This window comes from Vipera ursinii, assembly GCF_947247035.1.
Source record: "Vipera ursinii genome assembly, chromosome: 8".
NCBI lineage: Eukaryota > Metazoa > Chordata > Lepidosauria > Squamata > Viperidae > Vipera > Vipera ursinii.
In genome coordinates this window covers 17,675,616-17,687,700 of record NC_139519.1, presented here as the reverse complement: position 1 = coordinate 17,687,700, position 12,085 = coordinate 17,675,616, and the positions used below count along the sequence as shown (strand labels likewise).

The window sequence follows — 12,085 nt, the reverse complement described above, 5'->3', positions numbered from 1 at the left end:
CAGCAATTAGCGTAACAATTGTGGCCAAAAAAAAAAAGATCGTAAAATTGGGCATGACTTAAAACTGCCTTGTTTGGCAAGGGAAATTTTTGCCCCATTTGTGGTTGTGAGTTGAGCACTACCTGTATTAGCAAAAAACTCATCTTTTTTTCTAAATTCAAGGCATCTAAATCACTAAATATTTGCAGTTTGGGAGATAAATCATACCTGGACAGAAATAATAACAGTGATAAAAGTGGCCTAGAATTCCACATTCTTCTGTATTCTAATGGTGAATTCATTCTGCAAAAACAGGTGAGTGTCGCAGCAACGGAAAGGACAGGTTCTGTGGGGATGAAGCCTACAGAAGCACAAAAGGGATTGAAATACCCTTTTTTTCCTTATAAAAATCCCTCCTTTTACAATCCTTACATTTAAAACCCCCTTTTTAAAGGCCACTCCGGGCCATCCTAGCATTAGCAGAGCTGCTAAGATGTCATGTAATGTTCAATTAAAATTAAAACACGTGGATTTTAGAATTTTAAAAAATGCTGAGAAACAATGCAGTTGCTTTATAGGAAACACATGGTCAGCTTTATTGGAACAAACAAGTCACATAAGGACTTAGAGGACTAGACGATGGGTGGCCTTCAAAATGTTGCCTTGCAGCTGCAATCTCCCTTTATTGGCCAAGTCTATGTAAATTGGAGTTTAACATCTGGAGAGTCACACAGCCATAACCCTAAGTTAAACAAGCTAATATAGTGACTAGATTCTATTAACCTAAAAGTACAAGAAGGAATTATGCAAGCTGGAAAATCAACAACAACAAAAAAGAGAGTCAATTTTCATGGACTGAACTGATTTGGGCTCTTTACGATGTTTATAGAGCATCCCCATCCATTTTTGCATGTTACTGTTTTAGATGTGGCTTTCTTCCAGGTTGTGTATAGAGGATTTCTCAACCTAAAATGCTGGCTGGGGAATTCTGGGAGTTGAAGTCCACATATCTTAAAGTTGAGATATAACTGATTTAGAGCTTCTTCTTTTTTCCCATTTGCCAGCCTTGGTAGCCAGCAGTCAGATGATCAACTGGAGTCCAAAATAATCTGGAGATCAACCAGGCCAGGGAAGGGAAACCAGGTTAATGTCAAGTATTGCAGCTTTAAAACATGACAAATAGAACACAGTATTGTAAGGTATAGCAGGAGGAAATACAAGCATGAAGCACACTGCTCGCATCATGATGTTTTCTGTACCTTTTGTGAATACAATGTCCACAATTCGTCACCATCACGGAAGCTAGTGGGGCTGAAAGCTGTTGAACTCCCAAATCTATTAAAGGGCACAACCTGCCATCTGCTGAAACATCTGAAATGTCAAATCCACGGTCCGCATAGAAGAAGGTGATGCCTGTAGCCTTCCCGATTCTGTTGGTTCTGAAGCTCTACCAACTGTAGCCATCATTTATGCCGGTTTGGGTAAATGGGAACCGACCCCCCCCCCAAAAAAAACAGTCGGGCGCTAGGGGGAAGGAAGATACATCTAGAACTCAAGAACACAGCTATTTATTGATTTTTTTTAAAAAAAATTCCAATAGAAAAAAAATACAAATTAAGTCTTTTTTTTTAAAAAAAACCAAATATCTTACGGACCATATAAAAGTATCACCCTTTCTTGTTTATGTGTATTTTCTTTTTCCCGTCCACTCTTTCTTCGACATCCTCAGATGTTCAGACTTTACCAGCTTCCTGGAATTTCTTCAGCAGAGGTTCATCTGCTCGGACAGCAAAGGTCAAGGGGCACTTTTGATAATACTGGGAGTCCAGCTCCAGATGATACATCACATCGGAAAGCAAGAGGGCCCGCTCAACCGAGCACCCCGGCGCATCGTAGCTCAGGGCAGTGAAATGGACATGCAAGTGGAAATAGGATGGCTGGTAATGCAAGTAAACCCTGACTTGGGTCTTTGCAAGGCCAAAGCGCTTTTCTATGGCCTCCTACAAGAAACGGACAATAAGTTAATGTTCATCTTAAAAACGGACAAATACTTAGCAGCTGTTTCACTTAATGACCATGCTGCTGGTCCTAACTGTGGCTGCTAAGTGAGTATTACCTGTAAGGCAAAAACATAGGGTCAATGACAAAATGTACTGAACGAGGCATGGCGCAGAGAAAACGGACTTAGATTTTTTTTTTCTTCTCGCTCTCTAAACTCTGGAATCTCAGGTCATTCCATGAAGGCAAACCTATGGTGGAATTTATTTCTGCTATCCCCACTGACAGCTAACTGGGTGGCTTTAAATACCTACAATAACTGCTATAGGTAGGGTGGCTGTTATTTGAGAAGGAACATGAGTGAGAGAGAAATTATGTCCCTGTGTCTCCTTTTGGAAGCTGCATTTCAAACTGGATAATCTTTGGCCTGATGCAACAGCTATCGTCAGGATAAGCAGAGGGTTATTTTTTTAAAAAAAATAACTGCCACCTGAGCACATCACTATATCTAACACTCATCCTAGATGGGGGAAACTCCTGAGATAAGGATCAAAATTGGTCTCATTAAGAAAAGATAATCCCTTGCAATAAATTTTCCCAGCCTGGTGCATTCTGGGTGTGTTGGCCCCGAATTCCTCACCGACATTGGTTGTCAGAGAGAATCTTTCTCATTGTGAACTGATAGCTCTCTTTTGTTTCTCAGGACTTGGATCTACTCCTAACTACGTCCAAGCAGTGTGTGTAGAAATGTCATCGGCTCTCCTTCCATTTCTTAGCACTTGAACCCAAATTGTTGTCATGTGCTCCTCCCACCTGTTCTGTGGTTTGCTTATTTGCTGACTGCCGATCAAATTAAACACAGGCGGTTAAGTGCTTTGGAAACCCTTAGGCCTCAAGCAGTCCAAGTGGTGTGCTCTCACATCTCCTCCCCAAACCACAACACAATGCTTTTGCAACCTGCTGTGGTGACTAGGGCACTTGTTTTGAAGTGAAGGGTCTATCGCAGGTAACCGTGCAACAGGACCGTTTTTTTTTGCAAAGCAGATCTGTGCACCTCAGCCTGCGTCCCTCCCCTAACTGCAGCCAAGCTGACTCTTAAACAACCAGGAGTAAAACTGCAGCTGCCCATGGGCTTGGAAGCTGCTTCCCCCAGATTTTCCATTTGGGCCCTTGCTCGTTGGGCACGGTGCCATCCTATTCTGAAAAAGACCTCTCTTCAACATCAGGTCCCGAGGAGACGCATTTCGTTTTGCCAGTTCGGCCTGGCATCGGACAAATTCATCACAAGGGAAAAATAATTGTGCTCAGAAGACAAGGAAGAGAGGCGGGGGGAGCAGCCGAGGAAAAAGGCTCAGACAGTCTTCCAACAAAGGGGTTGCTATAAAGTCACGAGGTGCCCCCATAAGCAACGAGCCGAATAAATTCAACACGAAATCGCCACAATAAATTACAAAGAGGACATACATCCTTCTCGCCTGCAAGCTGCAGCTTCGCCATGCTGATCTATTTAAGAGGCACATCAGTTGCTGACATGAACCGTTTCCTCCGAACTTCATCGGAAATGAATAAGCAGCGAAAGGAAAGAGAAATAGGATCTGCCACCCCACCCTGGAATTTCCCTTTCATTAACCCGGACTGGGTGCCAGCAGAAAGCTAACTCATGTATCTACCCAAAGGGAGAGAATTGACTTGCTATTGTACTGCTTGTGTGTATGTAGGGGTATGAGTCGTAAAACGATTCACAGTTTTTATTTTTTTAAAAAAACCAAGAAAAAAGGAACCTATTTTGAAAGCAAGATTTAGAACAGCCTAAAGCACCTGTTAGCACATCGCTAATATTCATCACGTCTTTGTGATTAAAAAAAACATTTCCCAAGTTAGACTGACATTTAAAAATAAATCTGAAGCAGTCTGTGTTTTGCTTAGTTTTTACAGATCTATATGAATGCTCTTGCCGATCAAGAAATAGAGCTAGGAAGTTCTAAATATGTTATTTTTTTCTAGAAATAAAAATAATAATAATAAAACCAATAGTGGGCAAATATAAAAGAAGATGGCCTTTTTGCCCATTCATTTTTTTCCTCAAAAATACAAGATCCTGCAATGGAATTATGAATGGTGAATTAGGCTCTCGTTAATTCACAAACTTGGATATCTGCAAGGAAAATGCTATCTTGAAAACCACGGTCAGAGTTTCTCTAATTACATGCTAATATTGTACATAAGGGAGAGCTGTTTAGTTTCACCAACACAACAAGAATCTGGGGTGATCAGAAAACCTAGAATTAGAAGAGGCAAGAACTGGATGAAGGGAAAGAGATACTCACCCCTCCTTCTTGCAAGATGTTTCTCAGCAAAGGGAGATGCTCAGCCGTCAGATCCCTTACTGATTTGATTCCCCTGCGGTGACAGATGGCGATCAAGTATAAATCCTCAAGCTGTAAATACAGAAGAGGCAGGTGAGGTCAGAGGAGCAATTAAATGCTTTTCACGTTTGGCATCCCCTTCCTCCTGGGGATCCACCTCCTCACTACAATCCATCATAGATAGCCACTTCTCCATCATCCCCGTCCATCCCCCAGGACATCTCTCAAGAGATGATCGTGACAAAACAGAGCTTGGCGTAATGCTCACAGGGTTAAGTTCCACATACTGAATCATTACAAAAACTTAACACAAAAACACAACACATCTCATCACTTCAGAGATGATTGTCCAGGGCTGCGAACGAGCAATTTCAATCAGCCAACTTAGTATTAGATGGATGGATGGATGGATGGATGGATGGATGGATGGATGGATGGACAGATCAATGGACGGATGGACAGACAGATAGATAGATGATACCATAGTGGCCAAAATTGTAGGTAGGTAGATAGATAGAGATGGGTAGACAGACAAATAAATTGATATGGATAGACGGATAGACGGATAAGATAGATAGACAGATATACAGATGTGGATGGATAGACAGACAGACAGAGATATAGGCAGGTAGACAGACAGATAGATAGATATGGATAGATGGATAGATTGATGACAGATAAATAGATAGACAGACAGACAGATATGGATAGAGATAGATAGATAGATAGATAGATAGATAGATAGATAGATAGATAGATAGATAGATAGATGATAGATAGATTCATTCCACCATATTACCATTCAAGTGGGCTCAGACTAACTTATAGTGGTTTAAAACCATAATATATAATCACACATTTCAAATAATTGACAAAAGAGCAAAAACAAAAATCCACACCAACAGTTTGCATAAAGCTCCCAGTCACCACAGCTGTATTCACCAAAGACCAAGAAGGGGACACAGCTGCTCTTCAAGGGGAAATGACATCTACCAAACCAGACCCGTTGCTGAGAAGGCCCTGAATAATCAAAAATGGCTCTAACCACAAGCAGCACACAATTTGGGCTTTTGATATTGGGGCATTCAGGATCTAAATTTATTTATTTTATTTATTTTTATTAAATTTATATACTGCCCTATTTACGTAGGACTCAGGGCGGTTTACAGGGAAAATGAAAAGCATAACATACAAAAATTAAAATCAGTTAAAACAATTAATTAATTCAAGTCCCCGAAATTTAAAACTAAAACCCAATTAAAATTAAAACCCCTCAGTCTGGGCCAGACAGCTCGAAGACTATTCTGGACTTTGAAAGAGTTCAAAGCATTTTAGATCATATCCAGAAGTAGTTTACCCAGCAGATGACCAGCTTTTGGATTACGGAGCTTTAAACCCATCGAGGCTGAGGTTTATATAAACCTTCTGTAAAAATTACTAGCTAGAAGCGAATCCTAGCTTGCCAGAAGTAATATGTGTAAGAATAAAGAAGCAATAAAAATACAATTAAAGTGAGGAATAAAGTTGAAATGCTGGAAATAAATTCAGTCACGAATGTAAACAGATGTGCATGTACCCAAACTTTACAAGAATATTTCAATTTCAGATATACCGAAGGGGGTCACAGCATTATATCTCAAATGTGGAGTCCGCAAGGAAGCTAACCAAGCTAATTAAAACTTACTGAAACACACATAAAAATAGTAACTTCACCAGCCCCAGAGACAATGCAAGGCGTAATGGTTGGTCTAAGTCTTCCTTTACTTGACTAGATTTTTAAAGCAGGATGTTGTTTATCAAGATCATGACACTCCCTCATCTTCCTGGTAACCTGGATGCACCAAATTTAAACTGGTTGTTTTTTTCCCCACAGATGGTTACTTTTTAACCACAATACAGGAAATTGAGAGAACAAAGAGACTGCCTTACTGGTTCCAGAACAGAAAACATCATTATTCCGGGTGGCAACATTGTGTGGATTTTAGTGTGTAATTGACAACACAACCCCACTGTGTTCAGTTTGCTAGAACAGCGTTTCCCAACCTTAGGAACTTGAAGATGCGTGGACTTCAACTCCCAGAATTCCCCAGCCAGCTATGCTGGCTGGGGAATTCTGGGAGTTGAAGTCCACGCATCTTCAAGTTCCTAAGGTTGGGAAACGCTGTGCTAGAGTAAGGATTTGGTCCCTCCTAACTTTTAACATTTGAGTTTACTCCTCATTCTCCTTGCAGTATCCATTATCTTCTGCCAACAGAAGCTAAGGAGAGACTATGCTGGTATGATCCAGCAAGAAAACATTGAAACAAAGAATTAATAGTAAGGTCACAAGCATTACGGTGGAAAAGGCCAATTATTTCATGCAATTTTTGCATGCCTAATGCAATGTGGTAGACAGATAAAGCAGTTTCACTGCACTGACTTCAAACTCTGATCTTGAAAATGGAAACTCTGAAAAGGAACATTTATCTATAAATGGCCGAGCTATGTTTTTTTTTTTAATTTCTGTTCTGTTCAGAACAGGAAGCTCTATAAAAAGGCCTAAAGTTGATGCATATTTGAAATGTAGATGAGCTGAAACTTCATGACTTTACAAACCAGAAAATGCCTTCCAAAGAAGACACGTATACGAAACTCACAAGCACACTTATTAAAATTAGTTAGTTCAAAACTATCTTTCAGTTCAGTAGGTGACACATAAATCTGTTTGACCAATGTTTGACTAAGTCACAAATGAGTCAGTTAACACAACCCATTAAGCTATTAGCCAGAGTTCACAAATGAGTGAACACAACACAAGGAGGTTTAAAAAAAAAACAACCCAATATTATAACAATAAACACACGTATGGGATATTCAGAGTTCTTGGTAAATAGACAGTATATAAATTTAATGAATAAATAAGTGTAGGGAAATAGCCGTGATATCCCAAACTATCTGTATTTAGGAATCAACATAAAAAGATCGATTTTCCCCCACACACAACAAAAAGTTGCATTCTAAAAGTTTATGATGTCCCAATATATAGTCTGCTAATGGCCTTTGTTAACTTCACTGTCAAAGAAATGTAAAGCAAAAAGCTTGGTGACAATGAATTCTTTTTATAAATTACTTTAACCTAGCTGGTGTTTCCGAACATAGTGAAGATTTTTAAGGCATCTGTTCTTCTGTATAAAATCTTAAAGCAAAGGACCAGTTGCTAGGGGAACAAGTTATATATTTAGGGAATTAAAAAGTGTAGCCTGAAGGTCAAATAAAAAAGTTTTTTACAAACCCAATCACCAAGGGAGATTGGTACAAGATAAGTAAAAAAAAAAGAAACTTTGCATTCATTACAGAACGCTAAGAATTTCAAGCTTCTAATTTTAGTCATTGTCTTGGTTTTCACCATAGGCTGCTTAAAAGCAGGGCTGATAAATAGTTTTAAGGCATGCTAACAGCTCCCCAGTTTTATTCCATGTTAGTTACATGTATTAATCCAGAAGTGTCAAAATGCTGTGTGCTGGGCCATGCCTGGCATTACATTGTATGTTAGAAGCATTTCAGAAACTCTTCAGGTGCATCAACACATCTTGGTTCCACAGAGGGTTTTGCAGAGAAAGTAGTACTCGGTTTTGCACATTATTCTAAACCAGTTGTGGCTCCTTCAACAAACCATGTTTAAAGAAATAGTGGTACTGATACAACCGTGATTCATTTTGTCAAGCAGCAAAAGAGGATGTGAGAGGGCCGAAACTTTTCTGAGGTCTGGTTGCAACAGGAAGAGCAATCCAATTCTCTAAGAATCTACCTTACTCGCAAAATAGCAACTCCTAAGTATTTTTTTTAATCGGACCTGTTTTTGATTCCATTTAAAATCTGGAACGAGAACAAAGCCATTGATGGGATCTGGATTTTCATAGACAATTCGATCAGCTTCAGCCTTCTTCTCCAGGATGTTGTATACCCACTAGAAAAGATAAAACATATTTATTTATTTATTTATTTATATATTAAATTTATATGCTGCCCCCTCTCACTAGCCAGCGACAGATTAATTGCTTAAAATCAGATTTGACTTCATCCAGTGCACAGCTCCAACCCAGGCTGTTATTTTTTAATTTGTTCTTTGCTCACAGAAATTTCAATTTGGGTTCTGAAATACAAAATGTCACTTGAATTCCCTAAAGAACAACATGGTTTCCTAACTAAGGCAAGCTACAGTTCATTGACTTGAAAACAATCAAATATTGTGTGTTTCGGGCTGAGGTCAATCTTAGAGGGGAAATAGAATTATTTTCATCTTCATTCCCAACACATTCCCAGCCAGATGATTTGAAGAAATGGCTTTTCTTTCCCCCCCTCTCCAAACATACTCTGTCACTTCTGAAAGCAAAACACTCGATTTAATCCATGTTTAGACGCATAAAATGGCAGCACTTCCCAAGAACGCTGGCGCAGCCTCCCACATAAAAAGTATAATGGATCTGTCATGAAACTTGACTGCGGTGAAGCAAAACTGCTTTAATGTAGTTTGGGAAGAAGGAGAAGGGAAATAAATAATGTACAGAATGATACATCTTTTTTTTTTAACTAATGGCTATACAGAATTCAGTGTAACAAGGCCATAGAACGCGCTGGGGAAACGTTAGGCCAGGAAGCCCCAAATGAATTCCAGGGTGAATCTAGGGGCACCTTTAAAAAAAAAAAAGAGTAGAGGGCTCTCTTGAGCCTTATAAAGCCCACTTCAAATGGAGTGGCTTATGAGCATTGTCAAATAAATAAATCAGAATAAAAGGAAGACGTCTACTGAGGCTCAGCACGATCTGGGCCCGCTCAGGGGCAGCACTTGGAAGAAGGAAGAGTTTAGAAATTTAGTATCCCAGAAACTGCTGCACTTGAACATTTGAAACCATCATAAGGTCTTGCTGTTTAACTCCAGGGCGCGCAAGATATTTTTGCGTATGGCTGACCACGTGGAACACACCGAGAAGTTAAATCTCATGACTTACAGTTATGATAGGACGGAAGGATTTTCAGGAGGAATGCAAGAGCTGGTGCTTGGCAGACTGAGGTGTTTTTGCACCACATTGTGCCCTTTCTTAACTTGGCTGTAGGCAGTATTTTGTTTTATTTCGTCTCATTTTAATTTTTTTATTTTTGAAAGAGGAAATCAAGGCACGTCCGGGAGCACGCAAAGCAAACTGGGCTGCCAGATACAAGGAAGAAAAAGTCCAGGCGTTTGCAGCTGTAAATAATTACAAACATATCACAGTGACACATTTGATGGTGCAAAAATACGAAACAGGGTTGCACTCGGTGAACCTCTGCTAAAGCCTTGCCGTTCTCTTCCAATTCTCACGCTTCAAATGAAAATGGAATTCTACGTCTTTTTTTCTTTCAAGGAGTGGATTGCCTAAAAAAAGAATTCAGTGCAGCTTGGGGGGAAACCCCCCCCCCTCAGATGGTGATTCAACAGAAAAGGCACTTTTCTATTCTCTATTCTACTCCTCTCATCTGCTTTATTTCCAGTTATATACAAACCATTAATCATGGTTTCAAACAAAGTCAAAACAATCCAACCGGAAACACCGCATACTTAAGCTTTTTAATGTAATAAGCCTAGAGCTACCATTATTTAGGCTCCAAAAATCCAAATGTCTGCCATTTTTTTTATCGCTTGACTGTCCTCTGCTGGTAATCTGGATTTTTGCATCCCGGATAAGGGACACAATTTATAATTTAGACATTGATTAAAGGAAACAGAATTATTTACTCTAACCCTACAGCCTAAGGGAGCAGATAAATCAAATCTCAGGGTATGTACAGGTTTTTGAAAGCAGACTGTTTTACCCAGTAATAAATAACTGCATCCCTTTTTTAAAGGAAAAATTCATTTCCTTTCCAAGCGAAGGTGACAGGCCTTAGATTTTTGGTATCCAGGAACCGATAATTGAATATCGTATGACTGAAGAAGCAGATGGTGGTAGGGTGCTTCTGAGATAGGCTAAGAAAGAAACCTGCAGGGCTCAAGTTAAAGAATGTCAGCAGGAGGTGAGGGAAATACAGCAGCAATTGCCAGGCACAACGTGACACTAGTTAGAAATTGTTATTTTTGCCTGGTGCTTGCTAAACAGATCGAGTCCCCATCAATTACCATGCCACCTAAAATGCGAGGGTCTTCATTGAAACCTCTTGTCCTAGTGTTATCTAATTAATTAAACATAATGTCAAAGTCCGATGGCATTTCCAAAACATTGATCTCCCTCGCTCTGAGCCATCAGCCAGAAGAATCATCTCATTTATCCCCCCAGACAACTCAAAATGGTTATGCATTTTTAAAATCCAAAGAGAAGATACCAAAAGAACTTGCAAGGAGAAGAAAGGGCCAAGGGATCATTATAATGCTCCCATGTGAAGCCTGTGTAATAACCACCTGCCCATACACTGTAAATGTAATTACTCCGTAGCTGAAGATGTATATTGGAGATCGGTGCAACAAAACAGATTCCCTTCATACATCTCTAGCGAAGAAGCCACATTAAACTTGGGGCAAGAGCTTAGGAAAAGAAGGGCGAGTCCCATCTCCGTAGATCATTCTAGAGGACAAATCCCAGCTCTCTCCCCAACCTTTTGGGCACCAGGGACTGGTTCCGTGGAGAGAGGTTTTTCCGCAGACCGGAGGGTGCGTGGTTTTGCGTGTTGCCTGCATCCAGCGGACGGGGCTTTGCTTGTTTGTGCAGACCAGTTCCTGGCATGCTGCGGCCTGGTACCGGTCCACGGATGGGGGTTTGGGGACCCCTGCCATAAAACACAAAAAGCTTCTTTTTGTTGTTAAGGTCCTTAGTCCTCCTCCAAATAAACTCCAGAATTACAGTCCTGGATTTTTTGATTTTTTTTTTCATACCTGCAATTCAATTAACCCAAACACTTCTGCTTCCGTAATATTGCACTGTAACCATGTGTTACTGCTCAGACTCAGCTTTGTTACTCCTCTTTCCCCTTGCACTTTCTACTTCCTCTTTTGTTTCCCGGTTACTTCCTCAACTTTCTGTTGTTGAGTAGCGTGCCAGGGGCCGCACTTTACAAAATACGTAAAGTGCCAGGAGAATAGGCCGAATCAAGACGAAAATTAACTGACAGGAAATTTAAAAGAATAATCATGTTACTCCCCAATATAATTTTAATACTCTTCTCTTGAAGTGGCATTAAGCATTTCCAAATCAATGCATCTTCTAGAATGGCTTTATGGCAGGCAGCTTGAGGGCCTCCACTCATACATGACTGTTCCAAGGAGGAAAACTAGTCTTTGGGCTGGAAAACAAGCCTGATGTTGTCAAAATAAATACACAAGCCTGTCGCCAAACTATTTCTCATTCAATATCTGCCGGTGATGTCATAGCTAGAAGAGAGGCCGCCGAGGTGATGTCCTGGGAAAAAAGCCAAGCTCTCCTGCATATTGAATGCTGCAAGAAGCAGAATGAAATTACATCCAAGGGCAACAATACAAGAAAAAAAGCCAAACCATTTGCTAAACCTTGTTTGGTAGGAACAATTATTCCTCTGAATCGCAAAGCCGTTCCGAAAAGACAAAAATTGGGAAAGAAAAAGGCTATGTGTTGCGATCAGCAGTTCCCTTTCTGTTTCAAAAATAAACCGTTTGCCGCCTCCCTCCCGGGTTGGAATTCCAGTTTCCAGTTCAGATTCCTGCACAACAGTTACCCAATTATCTTACTAATCAATTGCTTTTGAAATTGTCCTGAGAT

General features: G+C 40.1%; 1 protein-coding gene across 1 annotated transcript in view; it reads right to left on the bottom strand.

Annotated features, from left to right (window-relative positions):
- Positions 1-391: 391 nt before the first annotated feature.
- Positions 392-12,085, bottom strand: part of DCPS (decapping enzyme, scavenger) — a 37,872-nt gene continuing 26,178 nt past the window's right edge. Inside the window, exons 4-6 of the mRNA XM_083368624.1 lie at positions 8,176-8,289; positions 4,305-4,415; positions 392-1,979 (exon numbers count right to left, since the gene is read on the bottom strand). Of these exons, the coding sequence (XP_083224750.1) occupies positions 1,713-1,979; positions 4,305-4,415; positions 8,176-8,289 (492 nt within the window). The 3' untranslated portion in view covers positions 392-1,712. The remainder of the gene's footprint in view (positions 1,980-4,304; positions 4,416-8,175; positions 8,290-12,085) is intronic.